General features: G+C 47.4%; 1 protein-coding gene across 1 annotated transcript; it reads right to left on the reverse strand.

Annotated features, from left to right (window-relative positions):
• Positions 1–2,670: 2,670 nt before the first annotated feature.
• LOC136319255 (DNA dC->dU-editing enzyme APOBEC-3F-like) lies at positions 2,671–18,723 on the reverse strand. The gene is made up of 7 exons (XM_066252591.1): positions 18,587–18,723; positions 17,190–17,346; positions 15,091–15,370; positions 14,568–14,683; positions 7,739–7,897; positions 4,450–4,723; positions 2,671–4,226 (listed from the first exon to the last, which is right to left on the reverse strand). Exons 1-7 carry the CDS (start codon positions 18,610–18,612, stop codon positions 4,108–4,110), a joined length of 1,131 nt encoding a protein of 376 aa, XP_066108688.1. The 5' UTR covers positions 18,613–18,723; the 3' UTR covers positions 2,671–4,107.
• Positions 18,724–19,014: the final 291 nt, after the last annotated feature.

Below are 19,014 nucleotides of genomic sequence, written 5' to 3' on the forward strand. Positions count from 1 at the left end.
GTGAGGAACCTGGTGCTAAACCATTCGTAGACGACCTGCTTCTGGGTCAGGGTTTTGTACCGTAGCAGAGCAGCTCCCTCGCTGCAATCTATTGAAAGTCAGCCCTCGACACAAGGGTTTGTCGTTCCTTCTTCCTTCCTTCCTTCCCTCACCCGCCCGCCGGAACTTGGGGGGAAGGGGGGGGCCGCGGCGTTCACCCACGCTTGCTGCGCCTTCCTGTGGCGCATCCACACCTCCCGCGTGGCCTGGGCCACCCGAGGTGGCTCGGGAGTCGCACGCCACGCGGCCCCCCTTTCCTCTTCTGAAAAAAAAATTGTAAGAAATACTTGTCTTTATGTTAACTTAACAAGACATAGTAAATGCATTTTCAAGTAACATTCCCATAGTTATTAAAACATTTCTACCCCATTAATTAACAGGCAAATTAAAGAGCACAGTAAGGCTGGAAAATTCCGGTGTGACTTTCATTATTTTCCTATATTATTAATGAAAATCTACACCTTTGTTAGGTAAATCTACTCTGCTTCAAGCTTTGTAGCTGCAGCAGCAGCCTGAAGTTTGAAGCAGTTTAGCCAAAATTAGCATGTCTTTAGGATCCACATTCCATTCTATTTAAATTTAAATGAGTGTGCTATATTTATACCAATTAAAATTTAAAATTTGTAGGGATGATATAATTTTTTTTTCAATATTAAAGCCGGCATTTCCACTTTTTGCATGCAAGAACTTAAAACATCACATTTAGACAACATTAAACAAAGACCAAATACAAACAAGGATCAGACAAGGTAGACAAATCAGAGAGAAACCCGGGATTTTAGAGATTAGAACATGGCCTGCTTGATCTTTATGCAGGGCTATTATGATAGAAACAAAATGAAAGAAACTAAACAGAACTCTCTCGAAAAGGTTCGAGAACGACCGTTTATGAGATTCTGTTCAGCTACATCCAAACAGACATTTCCTTTGCTCTCATTTCAGGCATAGAACAGTAAAGAAATAAAATGAGTTTAGAGAAAGAGAATAACTGGAAAAATCTGTATTTTCCCCTAACTTTTAAGTATTTCTACTTAAAGAAAATCAGATAATAACACATCTTAGTCTTCTAAGCATTCATAAATTCTAATAGCTGCTACAACCAGCAGCTGAAATACCTCCATTTCAACCTCTGCTGAAAGGCAGGTTTAGCTCATCTGGGAGGGGAATATTTTCCCGCTCCTCTCCTGGGGCTGGGGCTCCCAGGCAGAGCCGAACCTCGCTCGCACAAAGGTCAGCCTGCCGTAGAGTCGCCACCCCCGCAGCCACAGGGATTTGGGGCCCCGGGCCTTGGAGGCGCTTCCTCTGCCACTGCATCTCCAACTCGTAGGAGCTGCACACTCCAGCAAAGGAGTCTGCGCTGTGCACCTGGCCTGTGCCACCCATGAGACACGTCCTGTCCGCTGCCTGCGTGTCCCCACAGAACACGCTTTCTTCGCCGCCCACGCGAGTGGCCACCTGCATGTCCAAGAGGGGACCATGGCTGGGCCGCACTGGTGGCCGCTCGGACTCAAGTCGGTGGCTGCCACGGCTTCTCGCGCTTGAGCTACTGGAAACTTGGCGAAGCGCTACCGGAAACTTGGCGGCGTCCGGAACCTTGTATTTGGGGCGCGCCTTCCCCGCTGCACACCATTTGTATGCGGATTCCAAGCACTGGCCAGAGCTCTTTCCCGCCCCGTTTGTGTCTTTTTCGCCTCACTGACCTGAGAGAGCACCACTTCTGCCTGCGCTGTCGCCTGCTCACTTCACCTCGGCGGCACCAGGCAGGGCAAGCTGCGAGGCCAGCACGAACCCTAGTCCACGGGTGGCCTTGTCCCTGCCACTTTACTGGCTCTTAGCTTATCACCCCTGCCTGGGGAGGCCAGCCTTCTGCTCTTTGGAGCCGAGATTTCCAAGGGCCTGAGACAAAGACTTTGGGAGCAGAGGGCTGCAGAGCTGCAAAGTTTAAAATGGCCAGAGCCATGATATTCCCATCTTCTGAATTACTCTCAGACTCCAAGCTCTTACATTTATATTCCTCTGTTTCTACCTCATTTTGATCAAACAACTTATTCTCAAATAAAAACATTTGTACAAAAAGAAAAAGGTTTCTCACTTTTGAACCTAGCACTCCCACAGTAATTTACTCCCAAATTATTGCTATACTCTCCCCCCATACTGTACTTAAAAGCTTCACTCTCTAAAAGCTTTAACTTACTTCGTGTGCTCACTTTTGGGGGAGTTCCATTACCTCGCCACTTTCCCTTCTGCCACCCATGTCTGGCTGTGAGGAGAATAGGACCAAGATGAATGTAATGACAAAAACAGATAGACAAACAGCAAAAACAGATAGACAAACAGGCGCCACTCTTCCCTTGAGCTCGGAATATCTAAACTCAAACGGGGTTCCCTAAAAGCGGGCTGCTCTCCCAAATCTTCTAACCTTGCATCCGAGGGGAGATGGCCACCAGCTCCTTCCCGGCTCGTCAGCCAGGGCTCGCGTGGCAATCAAACGGTCGCAACCTTGTTTTACTTACCTGGGGTTGAACAAGGAAGCTCCAGTGTGCAGACCGACGGCGGTACCTCGATCCCGGACGACCCCCAAAATGTTAAGCCTAATCCGGAGGGACTCGAAACATTGAAGACACAAACAAAATCCATCGATTCCACACTAAAGCTTTACTGTCTAGCTTGGCTAAGCGGTGGCATCTCTGACAGAAATCTGAGGGAGAGCACGCCGGCCCTTTGTTCTACCTAGTTTTTATAGTTTTGCAAGCGGGAAGTACAGAAGCAAAAATTGTAATTAGGTGCCCTTTACCACTATTGGTTATAGTCATATGTCCTTTAACATGATAGGACCATGTTCAACTTGCAAGCCATACATCATTTTGGAGAAAACAAAATTTACAAGTCAACACAATGATAGAAAGATGTCTCTTTACATATTAAGAGACATTCCTATATTTTCTAATGTTTATCTGCCATCTCTTTGTCTAGAGTCACACACATTAACTACATGCATTCACGTGGGAGAGGTAGTTCCCGTGGGGACAAATGCCTGCAAATGGCTCATTACTATAAGAAAAGGTTTATTTTGGCTTTTCTCTTTCTGCACCTGGCTAGCCATTCACCCCTTTCCCCACAGGTGTGGTGGAATGTCAGGGAATCCATGTTTTCCTTTCCTTTGCATTTACAATACAATGCCAAGGGCCATCCTGGTTTTATGCAAATCACATAGTACTGAGATTATTCACAAAATTTCTCTGCACACCTTAACCCAAATTAATAAAATGTTCTTTAAGCCTCTTAAAATATTAATATCGATTCTGTAGCTTTTGGTACTTTACACCTGTGGGTGAAGTGGCGCAGTGGCTCCTCAGGGCTCCTCACAGATGGGCGCTTCTCCTGTGTGCTCTGACCATAAATCAAAACTCAGAACTACCACAGGCCAGGTCAGTGCTCTCCCACTGTGCCAACCAGCCAGGGCCCTGATGAGTTTGTTAAGAAATATATTTATGCATCTGCGAACAGATGGGCTGAGTCCAAAATGGTGTCAGCCCCAGTGTCTGGGGATTTAAGTTTTTATAGGGTTAGTGAACAAGGCTGGCTAGGAGGTTATTTTTGGCAAGGACTTTTGAGGCAGGGTAAGGGAATTTGCTCAAGTGGGAGGTTGAGTGAGGGCATCTGCTTACTGAGGAAGTTGTCCCAGCAGGAGGTTGGGTGAGAGAATGCCAGATGTCAATCAAGTTTGCTCAGGTAGGGAGTTAAAGAACAACCTATCTCTTAAACTTTAACCTGAGGTTTTTTGGTAAGGGGCCCTGGACCCGAACATAGCACATACTTACACACATTCATGACCATTTATGTTCAGTTTAATAACAGATTTGGTTAATGTGGGGTGATGGGAGGACCCAAGTATGGGAAAGAGCTCCCTCCCTGCGAGAGAGGGAGACCTTGAGGGGTGGGGGGAGGATGTGTGGGTGGGCAGACCCCTGAGGGAGCAGAGAGGCCCAGAACTCAGATGAAGGTGGTGGGAGGTGAGGAGGAGGAGCAGGAATGAGAAGAGAGGGGGAGGGGAGGCTGAGGAAACCCTCACCAGAGAATTCTATTAAGTTTATCTTGCAGAAAATAATAATGTCGACGCACATTCTTCCAATACCGGAAGTCCATTCCCTGGTTGTCCACAAAGTGATCCCAACAATATTCAAAATCTGAGGTAAAGAGGGAAGAAAGCAGTCAGGTCCTGCCTGGGAGCCTTTCTGTCCTGACCCTCCCCTGGCCTCCACCCTCAGGGCCTGCTCTTGTCCTTGCCAGAGGCCATCGTTCTGCCTCAGTTTCCCAATTTCTCCTTCCACTCACTGTCCCTGGGGATTCAGGCCCCCTACCATGGTCTAGTCCCTCCGACAGCCCTGCCCCAGCCCCTATTGCTCTCACCCCATGGACACATCATGGCCACCTGGGCCCCTGCTTCAGCCAGATCTTGAAGTCCCTGCTTGTCTTCATCATCCCACAAATAGAGGCGGGCGGCGAAGATGCTCAGGCTCACGTTCTCGTGGTCCTGCAGGAAGTCAGCCACTTGTGCTGCGCAGTGGGAGCAGGGGCTCCAGGATATGTACCAGTACACCTGGTATCTCCCACCAAGAAGCAGAATTGTGCTACGGAACCAATCAAGGAAGCAGAGTTCCGCGTGGAGAGTCTCCGGATAGAACTGGGAGAGATGGAGAAAGAAAGGAGACGCTCTGGGCTGGCAGAGCAGGCATGTGGCAGGGCCGGGGGTGGGGAGCAGCGGACAGGAAGCCATAGTCTCAGAAACAGGTTATTGCCTGGTTTGTCCCTTTTTAAACTTATTCCTTCCCCTCTGTTTTTATTCAGTCACCCCTTCCCACACTCATCCATTAACTCCAAGATTCGTTCTCCCGTTCACTCATTCTACAGGGCGCTGGCTCCCGGCCGGGCCCTGGGGTGCAGGCTTGTTCCCTGAGTGCTGTTTGCTGGGGAGGACCACAGAGCTGCACCGTCCACAGGTCATACATGTCTGCTGAGCTTTTGAAGCAGGTGAGAGCGGTGGAAGCTGGGGCTCCCTGTATTTGTGATAAAGTGCCAAAGAACTGTAAAACTTAGTATTGGCAAGGCCATTTTAAAGAGGAAAAGTCAGGCTTATTGCCCCCTCCTTTCTGTGGAAAATGGAGGGAGAAGAATGCAGAAGCTTTCTGGCTTACAAGGACAAATGGATCATTTAGTTTAACTATACTTCTCTGAAAGAATAAAGGTTATCTAAAGAACTCCCTTTCCCTTTTAATAAGAGACAATGTTTGCATACCCTACACTGATTTTAACTCTTCCTCCCATCCTGGAGTCCTGAGAGTAACATATACCTCTAGACCAGTAGTAGTCAACCTGGTCCTTACTGCCCACTAGTGGGCGTTCCAGCTTTCATGGTGGGTGGTAGCGGAGCAACCAAAGCATAAATAAAAAGATAGATTTAACTATAGTAAGTTGTTTTATAAAGATTTATTTTGCCAAATTTAGCAAAAATTCAACATAAAGTACTTGGTAAGTAATTATTATTATATGCTTTAACTTGCTGTAACTCTGCTTTATAAATTTTATAAAGTAAAGTTATTTCCCCACTTTATAATTACTGTGGAACCGGTGGGTGGTTAGAAAATTTTACTACTAACAGAGATACAAAAGTGGGCGATAGGTATAAAAAGGTTGACTACCCCAGCTCTAGACAAAGGGATGGGAGGTAGACACTAAAAGATTTATGAATGTGTTTAATATGTAAAACGACATTTACCGCTACTGTATTGATATGTAAAACGACATCATTATTGTGTTACCTTGTAAATTTTAATATGTAGGAATGTTTTTTACAGATCCTATAGATGAATAATGATTGATTATTGTGTCATGCTCCCCCTCCTTTTCTCCCAACCTATATGTGATCAAGTCTATATAACTAGCTTCAGGGCTATTTTGGACACACACAATTTGGGTTAGCTATACCCCATGTAAGTCATATGCAGCCAGTTTATTAATAAATCTCCTCCTAAAAATTCTTCTGTATCCTGCCTTAGTGTCTCTCCATAACCCGCAGAATTAAGCTACGATACTTTATAATATATTGGGATGTGCAGCAAGTGTGAAATACACACCTTATCTCAATGACTTAGTATGGAAAAAGAATGTAATCTGTCTCATAAAGAACTTTTGTATTAAGTATAAGATGAAATAAATCTTACATATATTACAAAGTACATTATCAACATCAATTCATCAATTTCTTTTAACATTTGAACACTGGGTACTAGAAAAGGTAAATGACATAAGTGACCCCGATTATGCTTCCCTGGGTAGTACTGCTACAGGGACACCACACCCATCCCACAATAAGTTTCTCCCCCAACAGGTTCTGAATAGTCTGCAGTCCGGGTGGAGAAGGGAGGACTGGCATGTGGTGCATATTTCACGGGGAGGTTAGTGGTCAGGTGCAGGGTGGTGGGCTTGCTCTGCCTGCTGAGCTGCAGTCCTCACCCAGGGAGTCCTGGGCCATGGCTCAGAGCAGGCTGGGGGCAGGCAGGATGTGGGTGTGGGTTCTCCCCTGAGGAATCACACATGCTGGGCCTGGAGGAGTCATAGGTGTGGCTGGGGAAGGGCCCAGTCAGCAAAGCACTTCCTAGGACCAGATAGAACTCTGGTGCTAGGCAGGCCCTGACTTTCTAAGACACTCTTTCCTCCAAGATTGTTAGATGAGATGGAGGCAGATAGCCAGCAGATCCCTAAGAGAGGCCTCGGGGATAAGTCAAACTGAGACAGGATAGTAAGAAGCTAGGAAGATTCTTTGGCAAGTAAAATGGGGAAACTGAGACAGAGAGCAATTTATACCACAGGCAGAGTGTCACCTCCTTAGAGATAACATCTAGGCTTCAGTTGTGTTTTGGCTCCTGGCCTTGGTGAGTGATTCCTTGACCAGTTGGGAAGGCTGATGGCTCCGGGCTCTGGGGCTGGCCCATCAGTAGAGAGCTAGGCATGTGGGGTGGGTGCACATTTGAAAGAGCTGATGAATATTTTGTTGAGATCCTCCCTAAACTTCCAGTCTTTCAAAATAAAGGGCCTAGCACACTCTTCTTCCATTTTCCCTCCTCTTCCCCCACAGGCATGCATCTCCTAAACTTTAAGCGTCCTCAGGAGACTTGTAACCAGGGGAACAGTGGGCAGTGGTAGGTCATCGGACTAATCCTCTGAAAGTACCTCAAGGCCCTGTTTTCAGTGACTTCCCAGTGTAGGCTCATTTCTTTCCCATAAGGTTTACAGAGAGCTGAGGCAGCCCAGCCTAATTTATCTTCTGTTGCTTCTTCTATTCCAGGCCCTTCCTTGTTTCACTGTCCCCAGCTTTAATAAACTTACTCTCAAAAGCACCTGGAAGTAGACTCATGGGGTCAATAGTGGACTCATGTTGTGAAATTTTTCCTGCATGAAATTAAGAACCCACATATTACCGGCTGGCCTTAGGCAAACTTGAGGGACCAGGTCCCCTCTCTGGTTAAAAAAAAAAATAGCACAGTGCATTGGGATTCAAGGGGGGACATCAGGGACATCAAGGGCTAAATCTTAAGACAATGTTGTGGGAAGAAGCCTCTGACATTTTTCATACTAAAATTTTCTCACATCCTTCCCTGGCTTAGCTTGGCCTTTGATGACAGTATCCTGGGGCACATACCTGGTTTCGAAAAATCCACTTGTAAAAGGGCCTAAATGAGCCTCGCTTCCATTTTTCCACTCTGACGCAGAGGTAGGTGGCGTTCCGCCCAGGGGCATCAAGCAGGTTACGGAAGTGAAAGGTGAAGGTTCTGGGAGATAACCTCTCCATTGGGTTTTGCTGGGTGCAAGAGAGAAAACAGAAAATGCAGTGTTCCCTGGAGTTTCTTCCATCTGGTGTCTACTGAACACAGCACCCTGGATGCCCACGTACTCCTCTGAACCTCTTCCCCAGCATTTCCTGCTGTCTCCTAGGCAGGAAGACCAGGGAGAGGAAGTGGTGGGGGCTGCAGGGTCAGCAGGGAACCGTGTCCTCTCCCATGGGACCCTGGCTCTGCTGCTTCCAACAGCACACACTCAACCCCACCCCTGATTCCTGCCCACCCATCACCAAGCCATTTGAAAAATAGAAATGAGTAATAAAACACCCTCCACCCGCAAATTATAGATTTTAATGTTAAGGTTCAATGCATGTCTTACTTTTCACCTATGCATGTTTATCAGGCTAACACCTAAAACTCCCACCTCCGGCTACCGTTCAAATCCTGGAGGAGCCACCCCATTTTATAGAGGACACAGAGAAGGTTGTGGCCTGCCCAAGTCACAGGGCTGCTAAGTGACAGAGCTGGTCCCTTGCCCAGGCAAAGCCATGTCCAGACATTACATGACACGAGCTAGCAATGGTGTGCATACTGGGTGAGGCACTCGCCTACCTAATGGCAAACTCTGAGCATTCTTCCTGACATTGTTCTCCATGTCCAGGATGGTGGATCACTTATAAATGTGAAGTGTGGGGATGTGTCTGGGAACAGCCTGGCTTTATCTTCTGCTCACAGTGAGATACCTTGGAAGAGATGATTTGTCTTCTTGCCCAGAGAGCTATTCTCACACTGGGTGTTTATGGGGTCAATAGTAGAGAAAATGCAACAAAGTGCTCAAAACTGCTTCACTCATCCTTCAGTGCAATTTTAATTGTTAAGAGGGCACAGGAAAAACCACAGAGCAGGCAGCCCCCACAGGTAGGGAGGGGACAGCCCAGCCCCACGGATATGCAGACTGAGAGGTGGACAAAGAGGTCCCCTCACGGGGGCCCTGCTTCAGGAAAGTCCCTTGTCTGAGGACCTCCCCACCTTCTCAACTGAGGCCCCACTTCCCTCCTCTTTTGGTGGCAAGGGGTGGGGGGCCCTGGGGTGGGAGCCTCCTCAGGATCAGACCCACCCTCTCTCCTTCACTGGAGCCCTCATTCCTGACAGTAGTGGGGGCATCCCCAGAACAAGGCAAAGACCCCAATGTAGTGAGACCAGCAGAGAAGGAGCCCAGAGAGGGACAGAAGCCAGGCTAGATTGTGGGGAGGACGAGACTGAGTACAGACTCCTCAGGGCTCACTACGTAGAAAGGGCTACAGAGAGCGACAGCGTGGGTAGCAGTACCTGCGCCGGGCTCCAGCTGGTCTTCTCACTTGCCCTCTGCTGCCAGCTCAGGCAGTGGACTCCCTCTCACAGGGCCTCTGCTTTAGGAAAGTCCCTAGTCTGAGGACCTCCCAGCCTCCTCAGCTGAGGCCCCACCCCCTTTCCGTTTTGGCGGCAAGGGTGGAAGGGCCCTGGGGTGGGAGCCTCCTCAGGCTCAGACCCACCCTCTCTCCTTCTCTGGGGCCCTCCCTCTTGACAGAGCTCAACCTCTGCTGGAGACAGGCTCCTCTGTTATTGCAGAGGGAAAGAGAAAGTGAAACCTGAGAAATAGCAGGCTTTCCATTCTTGGAGCATTGAGGTATAGATGCCATTTCATTTGTGGTTCTCCTGGGCCTGGGCACTGGGTGGATTGCTTGCAGCCTCATGAAGCTATACATAGGCCCATTCATGTATCCAGCTCCTGAAAGCATTTTACCTACATTCATCATTAATCCTATTCATTCTAACTAAAAGATACTATTACTAAAGCTAAATTTCTATTACTTGAGTTCCCCTATCATTCTCTACTGTTAGTTTTAACCATATTATTAAGGTGACCAACTTTTTTACAGTGAAAAGGAGGACAAAAATAAATTGAAGAAAACAATATCATAAATAAAAGAAACATTTTATTCATTGCAACAATAATACACTATAATATAAAAATGCATAATAAAAACATTTGTAATATTTTATATTGTAATTATGCTTACATGCCTATTAATTTCTAATAATAATTGTAAGAAAAAAGTACTCATTTAGATACAAATACGTCCCATCAAAGTCAATAGATCGACTCTGAATCGATTTAATATGGACATTTACAGATTAGTCTTCCAATATCAGAAAGGAGGACATGTAGGAGGACACTTTTCGAGGGAGGACAGAACTTACAAAAGAAGGACTGTCCTCCCTAAAGGAGGATGATTGGTCACCTTAATATTATTGCTATGAGATTAGTTTCATATGGAAATAATCATTTTGCTGTTGAGCATGTATCTTAGCATTATAGAGTCTTGTAAGGGGTCATTAGTCAATGCAGTTGGTCCTGCTTTGAGTTCCTAGTTTTGTGCTTGGTCCTCTGCATAGCTCCCCTCAGCATTCAATGGAAGGTGGGGGGGGGGGTTGCATGCTCTGATCCCTCTTGCCTTATACCAGTTTACAGACATTCTGGGCAGTCATTTTTTGTCAGTTAAATTGCAAATGCTTTCTTTCAGTGTGTGGCTAGGCTTTCAGTTTATGAAGGTTTCCATATACAGATGTATTCATTCTTAATGTTTTCAAATGTCATGAATGATATATGATATAAACATCTAATTTTACGTTTTGTATTGTATAGCCAATACAAGAACATTTAATGAATTTCCTCCCGGGTCATGTTGTCTTGCTGATGTGTTCATCATGCCACAAACTCATTTAATGTATGTATGTGTGTGCGTGGGTGATCTCTGAACTCTCCCATCTGCTCCACTACTTCATTTGTCTATGCCTAGACTACTACTCTGCTATGTCTTAGATGAGGTCCAATAACTGGTATACAGATTCACTGTATTGTCTTATCCTTTGAAGTTGTATTGGCTCTTCACAGATCAAGATGAATTTATGGACAAATGTTTTCATGGTCCATGAGAATCCTATTATCTATGTTTAGATCTGTGTTTGCAATCATAGACATTGTTGGGGCACTGAGTCACTTCATCCATGAACATGGTATATGTCTCCATTTCTATAGGCCTTCTTTGTGTTCTCAGTGAATTTGATATCAAGTGGGGAAGGGAACAGGCAGCCATGAGGGTTAAGAGGAGGAAAGTGAGCATGGGGAGAAGGAACAGGATCTGAAAGGAAGATGAACCACTCTGGGCAGATGGAGGGAAGCAAAGCAGCCTGGAGGGAGGAAAGAATGGAGGGAGGAAAGGGTGGGGGGAGGGAAAAAAGACTTTGCCTCAGAGCAATATGGCAATAAGTAGTCATTCCCTGTTCTGAGAATTAGGGAAGACTAGATAAGCTTGGAGACAAAAGGGGCTTACCCAGTTCCAGAGACAAGGCAAGTCTGCACCAAAAGGCAGAGACTAATTTAAAGACAAGTAAATAGAGTTCTCTCTCAAGAGCCACCCCCACACACACACTTGGGCATGGTGCCATCACCTCTGGAATACGCAGTCTCCTTGAGACACCTTCAGCAAGGGCAGGAGAAGACACAGAAATGAAGGTATCAGCCTAGAGGACATACTGGGACTCCGAGGGAGGGGCCAGGCCAGACACTGAGCCAGGAGACAGGAGTAGCACCCAGGGGTCAGAGGAGGAGCCCACAAAGGGGAGGAGAGAAGTCCCCAACAGGGAAGCCATAAGTGAAGCTCAGACGAAAGAATGGGCCCTGTCTTGGGTCTCAACCTGCTGAAGTCCCTGATGCTGCCTGTCATCACTTTTCCCAGCACCGGACTGCAAGCGGTGTGAACAAAACCTGGACATGTGTCCGGCAGCATCACTGAGCAACTGAGCCAGGCCCACAGCCTCCCACCTTCCCACAGGTCCTGTTCTGTAAAACAAGCTGTCAGCAGTCCAGACAGCTTTCTATCACTGGCAGCTACAGTCCCCTGACAACATCCCTCTATCCCAGTGTCCTGTCCTCAGGCTCCTGTTGCCCCTTGGACCCATTGGCCCTCAGCCCTGCCTTGCCCCTCCCCTGCCTTCTCTTCTCCATTTCTTCCATCTCTCCACTTTGTCTATGAGTTCTTTCCTCTGGCTGCCTGTCCTCCTTCTTTGGCCATAGTCATTGTGACTTATTCTCTATCCTTCCAATGCCTCAAACTAAATGTTTCAGCCACCAACACCTTACAGTCATTATGTGAGGTTGTGACACAGGTTGGCCCCAACATGTGAGCAGAAGTCTGTGAGGAGAGACCTGGGGGCCTCTGCTGCCCAGAGCGCCTTGTGCAGGACACCCAGCTGCCAGGGGCTCACTCAGCACGATTCAGGCTCCACAGAGACCTGGTGGGACAGACATCTGGTGCCTGCGATGGGTCCTGTTTGGGCCCAGGTCCTGTAAAGGCCAGAGGTGGTCCTCTGTTAGGGGAGCCCCTCCGTCTGGCTTCCTGTCCAGGGCAGTGGATGAGGAATGGCCTGAGGACTGGAGTGATTCCCAGCCCGTCTTCTAACTGCCGATTTGAATGTTTCTTCCCAAGAGTTACACTCAGTCTTTCATGTCTCTTACTGGGTGGGCTGTTGTTTCAAAAACAGCACTGCTATACTTGTGATAGTTTGTTAATCAGTTTAGGTTTTCGAATTGCAGGTTCTGTTCCTTTCAACATTGATTTTTATTTGACCAGTGGGAATTAGTTTGACTACTGCCCTTCTATGATGGTACCTACAATAGAAAAAGTCATTTGCCCATTTGCAAGTATTTATTGAACTGTTTGGACTTCATGATACATTTATAGAGGTGAAAACATTATGTGAAAGATTCTTAATCTTTCATATTTTGCCTGGTATTTATAATCAATAAAAATATTTATTTCTCTAAAAACCAAAAGTAGCCTGACCAGAGAGTGGCGCAGTGGATGGAGAATCGACCTGGATGCAGAGGACTCAGGTTTGAAACCCCAAGGTCGCTAGCTTGAATACAGACTCACCAGCTTGAACACGGGGTTGCAAGCTAAAGCACAGATTCACTGGCTTGAATGTTAAATCATAGATATGACCCCACGGTCGCTGGCTTGAGCCCAAAGGTCACTGGCTTGGAGCCCAAGGTCACTGGCTTGGTCAAGGGGTCACTGGTTTGGTTGCAGGACCCCCCAGTCAAGGCACATATGAGAAAGCAATCAGTGAACAACTAAGGAGCCACAACAAAGAATTGATGCTTTTCATCTCTCTCCCTTCCTGTCTGTCTGTTCCTATCTGTCCCTCTTTCTGTCTCGGTCTCTCTCGCTAAAAAAAAAAAAAAAAGATTCTGATAGTATTGAGTGGAATTTTACTGGTGTATATTTGTAACATAACATATATTTTAAATAAAAAGTAAATCAGCCTTACCAGGCGATGATGCAGTGGCTAGAGCGTGAGACTGGGATGCAGAAGACCCAGGTTCAAGACGCCGAGGTCACCAGCTTGAGCGTGGGCTCATCTGGTTTGAGCAAAGCTTGGACCCAAGGTCTCTGGCTTAAACAAGGGGTTACTTGGTCTGCTGTAGCCCCCACGGTCAAGGCACATATGAGAAAGCAATCAATGAACAACTAAAGAGCCACAACGAAAAACTGATGATTGACGCTTCTCATCTCTCTTCGTTCTTGTCTGTCTGTCCCTATCTATCCCTCTCTCTGACTCTCACTCTGTCTCTGTAAAAAAGAGAAAAGAAAGAAAAAAAAAAGTAAATCAATCTGATTTTTTTTTTTTTTTTTTTACAGAGGCAGAGATAGACAGGGATAGACAGACAGGAACGGAGAGAGATGAGAAGCATCAATCATCAGTTTCTCGTTGTGCGTTGCGACTTCTTAGTTGTTCATTGATTGCTCTCTCACATGTGCCTTGATCACGGGCCTTCAGCAGACCGAGTAACCCCCTGCTGGAGCCAGCAACCTTGGGTCCAAGCTGGTGAGCTCTTTGCTCAAACCAGATGAACCCGCGCTCAAGCTGGCAACCTCGGGGTCTTGAACCTGGGTCCTTCCGCATCCCAGTCCGACACTCTATCCACTGCGCCACCACCTGGTCAGGCTAAATCAATCTGATTTTTAATAAAATTTCTTATGAGTTCATTGTCTTTTGCTGGTTTCTTTGGATCAGATTGGACTTGGTGGCAAATGGTGAGTTCTCATTTCTTTTTTTTTTTTTTAATTTTTATTTATTCATTTTTAGAGAAAGAGAGAGAAGGGGGAAGGAGCAGGAAGCACCAACTCCCATATGTACCCCGACCAGGCAAGCCTAGGGTTTCAAATCTGCGACTTAAGCATTCCGGGTTGACGCTTTATCCACTGTGCCACCACAGGTCAAGAGAGTTTTCATTTCTTGAAGAAAGTGTTTTATTTGTCATTCACCAGAAGACTCCTGACTTCTTTCAAGAGATTGAAGTCCATCCTTCAGTTTCTCTGGGTCTAGATGGAGAAGGAAGAGCTGAAGGAAGCAGTGAGCGAGGCAGGTGGAGATGTGAACAGAGAAGCGGTCTGGGGCAGTTAACAAGATGGAGAAGTCAGGAGGGCCACAGGGAGTGAGACAGCAGAGGGACCTTGTGAGCAGGGAAAGCAGGGATGGAGCTGGTGCCCCAGGAGGGAGCAGGTCACCCGAGGAGGCCCTGAGCAGGGAGAGATAGTGAGGAGGGAGGAGGGCAGGGGAGCAGCAGGGAGGGAGGAACCTCACATTGAGAATGCTCTTCAGCCTCTGGGTTAGAATTTGATAGTTTTGATCAATGTTAAACTGGGGCTGGAATCGTCGTCCCTGGTGGTCCACGAAGGTTTCCCAGCAATGCTCAAACTCTGGTAAGGACACGGGGAAGTAAAGGTGAACTCCAGCTCTAGAGAGCGGGGAGGGTCACATGCTCTCTGACTCTAAAGGACACAGTCTCCCCATCATCATTTTATTGTCTCCTTTCTCTTTCCTCCCAAGGTGCTCAGCATATCTTTCAAATTCTTTCTACCAGCTGTAATCTGAGGCACGGCATTACTTTCCTCCGGGAAGTCCCTTCTTGCTCATGTACCACCCCCGCCCCCACATCCCTTCCCCAAGACCACCTCTCTCCCCAAATCTTTCTCCTCCAGGAGATACCTTAGGGTCCTCTACAGGCAGGTAACTGAGGTTCCCCCTGCCACTCAAGGGATTCTAGGTCCCTCTTACCTGGTCCTAGTCCCTCCCACAGCCCTGACCTAGCTCCCACTGCTCTCACCATCTGGAGACATTATGGCCAGTGTAGCCCCAGAGGCACACAAACTGAGAAGCCCCTGCTGGTATTCTGGCTTCTTGGAATAGTAGAGGCGGGCAGCGACAATCCTCAGGCTCATGTTCGTGTGCTTCCCCAAGAAGTCAGCCACGGCCTCTGCACACTGGAAGCAAGGGCTCCACGATATGTACCAGGTGACATGGTAACGCCCACCAAGAGGCAGAATTGTGTCACAGTACCATTTAAGGAAGCAGAGTTCCACATGAAGAGGCTGCTTTGGATAGAACTGGGAGAGATGGAGAAAAAAAAGGGAGGCTCTGGGTTGGCAAAGCAGGCATGTGGCAGGGCCGGGGGTGGGGAGCAGGGGACAGGAAGCCATAGTCTCAGAGACAAGTTATTGCCTGATTTGTCCCTTTTTAAACTTATTTCCTCCCCTCGGTTTTTATTCAGTCATCCCTTCCCACACTCATCCATTAATTCCAACATCCGTTCTCCCATTCACTCATTCTACAAGCATTCTGCGCGCTGGCTCCCGGCCAGGCCCTGGGGTGCAGGCTTGTTCTCTGAGTGCTGTTTGCTGGGGAGGACCACAGAGCTGCACCGTCCACAGGTCATACGTGTCTGCTGAGCTCTTGAAGTGTGGTCTCTGTATTGAGATGGGCAGCAAGTGTGAAATACACACCTTATCTCAATGACTTAGTATGGAAAAAGAATGTAATCTATCTCATAAACAACTTTTGTATTAAGTATATGCTGAAATAAATCTTCCATATACAGTGTGTCCATAAAGTCATGGTGCCCTTTTGACCGGTCACAGGAAAGCAACAAAAGATGATAGAAATGTGAAATCTGCACCAAATAAAAGGAAAACCCTCCCAGTTTCATACCTATTCAGTGCAGTTTGATGTGGGCTCATGCACAGATTTTTTAGGGCTCCTTAGGTAGCTATCCCGTATAGCCTGTACAGACTCGTCACTGACTGATGGCCTACCAGAACGGGGTTTCTCCACCAAACTGCTGGTTTCCTCCAACTGCTTATCCCACTGAGTAATGTTATTCCTATGTGGTGGCGCTTCGTTATAAACGCACCGATATTCACGTTGCACTTTGGTCACAGATTTGAATTTAGCGAGCTATAGAACACACTGAACTTTCCTCTGTACCGTCCACATCTCGACTGGCATGGCCGTGGGCTAATTCGCTGTATACATGGTGTTATGTCATCATCTGCACATGCGCACATACTGCCACATCATCCTACAGAAACTGGGAGGGTTTTCCTTTTATTTGGTGCAGATTTCACATTTCTATCGTCTTTTGTTGCTTTCCTGTGACCGGTCAAAAGTGCACCATGACTTTACGGACATACTGTATTACAAAGTACATTATCAACATCAATTCATCAATTTCTTTTAACATTTGAACAGAGGGTACTAGAAAACGTAAATGACATAAGTGACCCCGATTATGCTTCCCTGGGTAGTACTGCTACAGGGACACCACACCCATCCCACAATAAGTTTCTCCCCCAACAGGTTCTGAATAGTCTGCAGTCCGGTGGAGAAGGGAGGACTGGCGTGTGGTGCATATTTCACGGGGAAGTTAGTGGTCAGGTGCTGGGTGGTGGGCTTGCTCTGCCTGCTGAGCTGCAGTCCTCACCCAGGGAGACCTGGGCCATGGCTCAGAGCAGGCTGGGGGCAGGCAGGATGTGGGTGTGGGTTCTCCCCTGAGGAATCACACATGCTGGGCCTGGAGGAGTCAGAGGTGTGGCTGGGGGAGGACCCAGCCAGCAAAGCACTTCCTAGGACCAGACAGGACTCTGGTGCTCAGCAGGCCCTGACTTTCTAAGACACTGTTTCCTCCAAGACTGTTAGAGGGCAAGCTGGCTGAGATGGAGACTGATAGCCAGCGGATTCCTAAGAGAGGCCTCAGGGATAAGTCAAATGCCATCGTGTAACTGGATTCAGGGGGTCAGCGGGACAACAAGGGCTAAAATTTAGGAAATGTTATGAGAAGAAGCCTCTGGCATTTAAAATATTATAATTTTTTCACATCCTTTCCTGGCTTAGCTCTTGCCTTTGATGACAGTATCCTGGGGCACATACCTGGTTTTCAAAGACCCCACTGTAACAGATCATAGGTGGGCCGGGCTGGGTTCTTTCTACTTGGAAACAGATGTAGCAGCCATTTCGATATTTTGGGGTAGGCAGGTTGGTAAAATGAAAGTAGAAATAACCATGAGGAAATTTCTTTTTTGGGTTGCTGGGGGCAAGAGAAAAAAACAGAAAATGCAGTGTTCACTGGAGTTTCTTCCATCTGGTGACTACTAAACACAGCACCCTGGAATTCTGTGCACTGTGCCTCCTCTTAACTTCTTCCCCAGCATTTCCTGCTGTCTCCCAGGCAGGAAGACCAGGGAGAGGAAGAGGAGGGGGCTGCAGGGTCAGCAGGGAACCGTGTCCTCTCCCATGGGACCCTGGCTCTGCTGCTTCCAACAGCACACACTCAACCCCACCCCTGATTCCTGCCCACCCATCACTAAGCCATTTGAAAAATAGAAATGAGTAATAAAACACCCTCTTCCTGCAAATTATAAATTTTAATGTTAAGGTTCAATACATCCCTGACTTTTCACATATTCATGTTTATTTCTTAAAAAATACCAGGCTAACAGCAAAGAGCTGTATATATCTGAATTCTTCTATTCTTCCCCCAAACTTGGGGGAGCCACCCCATTTTATAGAGGAGAAAGCAAGGTACAGAGAAGGTTGTGTCCTGCTCAAGTCACAGGGCTGCTAAGTAACAGAGCTGGTACCTTGCCCAGGCAAAGCCATGTCCAGCTATTACACGACATGAGCTAGTAGCAGCGTGCGTGCTGGGTAAGGCACTCTTGTCTGCCTAATGGCAAAATGTGGGTGTTCCTCCTGACCATGACATTGTTCTCCACATCTGGGCTGGTGGATCACTTATAAATGTGAAGTGTGGGGATGTGTCTGGGAACAGCCTGGCTTTATCTTCTGCTCACAGTGAGATACCTTGGAAGAGATGATTTGTCTTCTTGCCCAGAGAGCTTTTCTCACACTGTGTGTATAATGGGGTCAATAGTGTAGAAAATGGATCAAAGTGCTTAAAACTAAATTCACCAAGGGTTTCACTCATCCTTCAGTGCCATTCAAATTGTTAAGAGGGTAAGGAAAGACCACAGAGCAGGTAGTCCCCACAGGCAGGGAGGGGACAGCCCAGCCCCATGGACTTGCAGACAGAGAGGTGGACCAGGAGGACAGCAGAGCTGGGGGTGGACCAGGAGGGGCCATTCGGAAGCAATAACGGGGGCATCCTCAGAACAGGGCAAAGACCCCAATGGAGAGGGACCTGCAGAGAAGGAGCCCAGAGAGGGACAGAAGCCAGGCTAGATAGTGGGGAGGACAAGACTGAGTACAGACACCTCAGGGCGCACTACATATAGAAAAGGCTACAGAGAGCAACAGCGGGGCAGCAGTACCTGTACCAGGGCTTCCTCCTTGCCATTTCTGTCCAATGCTGGAGCTGCCTTTCTGCTCACGGCAGACTCTGCTTTTGGAAAGTCTTTTGTCTGAGGACCTCTCAGCCTCCTCGGCTGGTGCCCCACCTCCTTCCTCCTTAGGCAGCAGGGGTGGGAGGGCCCTGGATGTGAGCTTCCTCAGGCTCAGGAGGCAGGCCCTTCTGAGCAGCAGAAAAGAGAAAGTGAAACTGGAGAAATATCTGCCTTGAAGCCGCCTGTCATCACTCAGCCAAATAAGTGGAGACAAGGATTGCATCTTTATGGGTGCTTAATTCAGATGGCCGTTGATCTGAGAAGACAAGGGATCTGTATCCCAGAAAACCATCTCAGCCAACCATTTTTATAAGGGGAAGAAAGGGATAGGTAAGGGGTTTGGAATTTAGAGAAAA

Source organism: Saccopteryx bilineata, chromosome 1 (genome assembly GCF_036850765.1).
Source record: "Saccopteryx bilineata isolate mSacBil1 chromosome 1, mSacBil1_pri_phased_curated, whole genome shotgun sequence".
Classification (NCBI taxonomy): Eukaryota; Metazoa; Chordata; class Mammalia; order Chiroptera; family Emballonuridae; genus Saccopteryx; species Saccopteryx bilineata.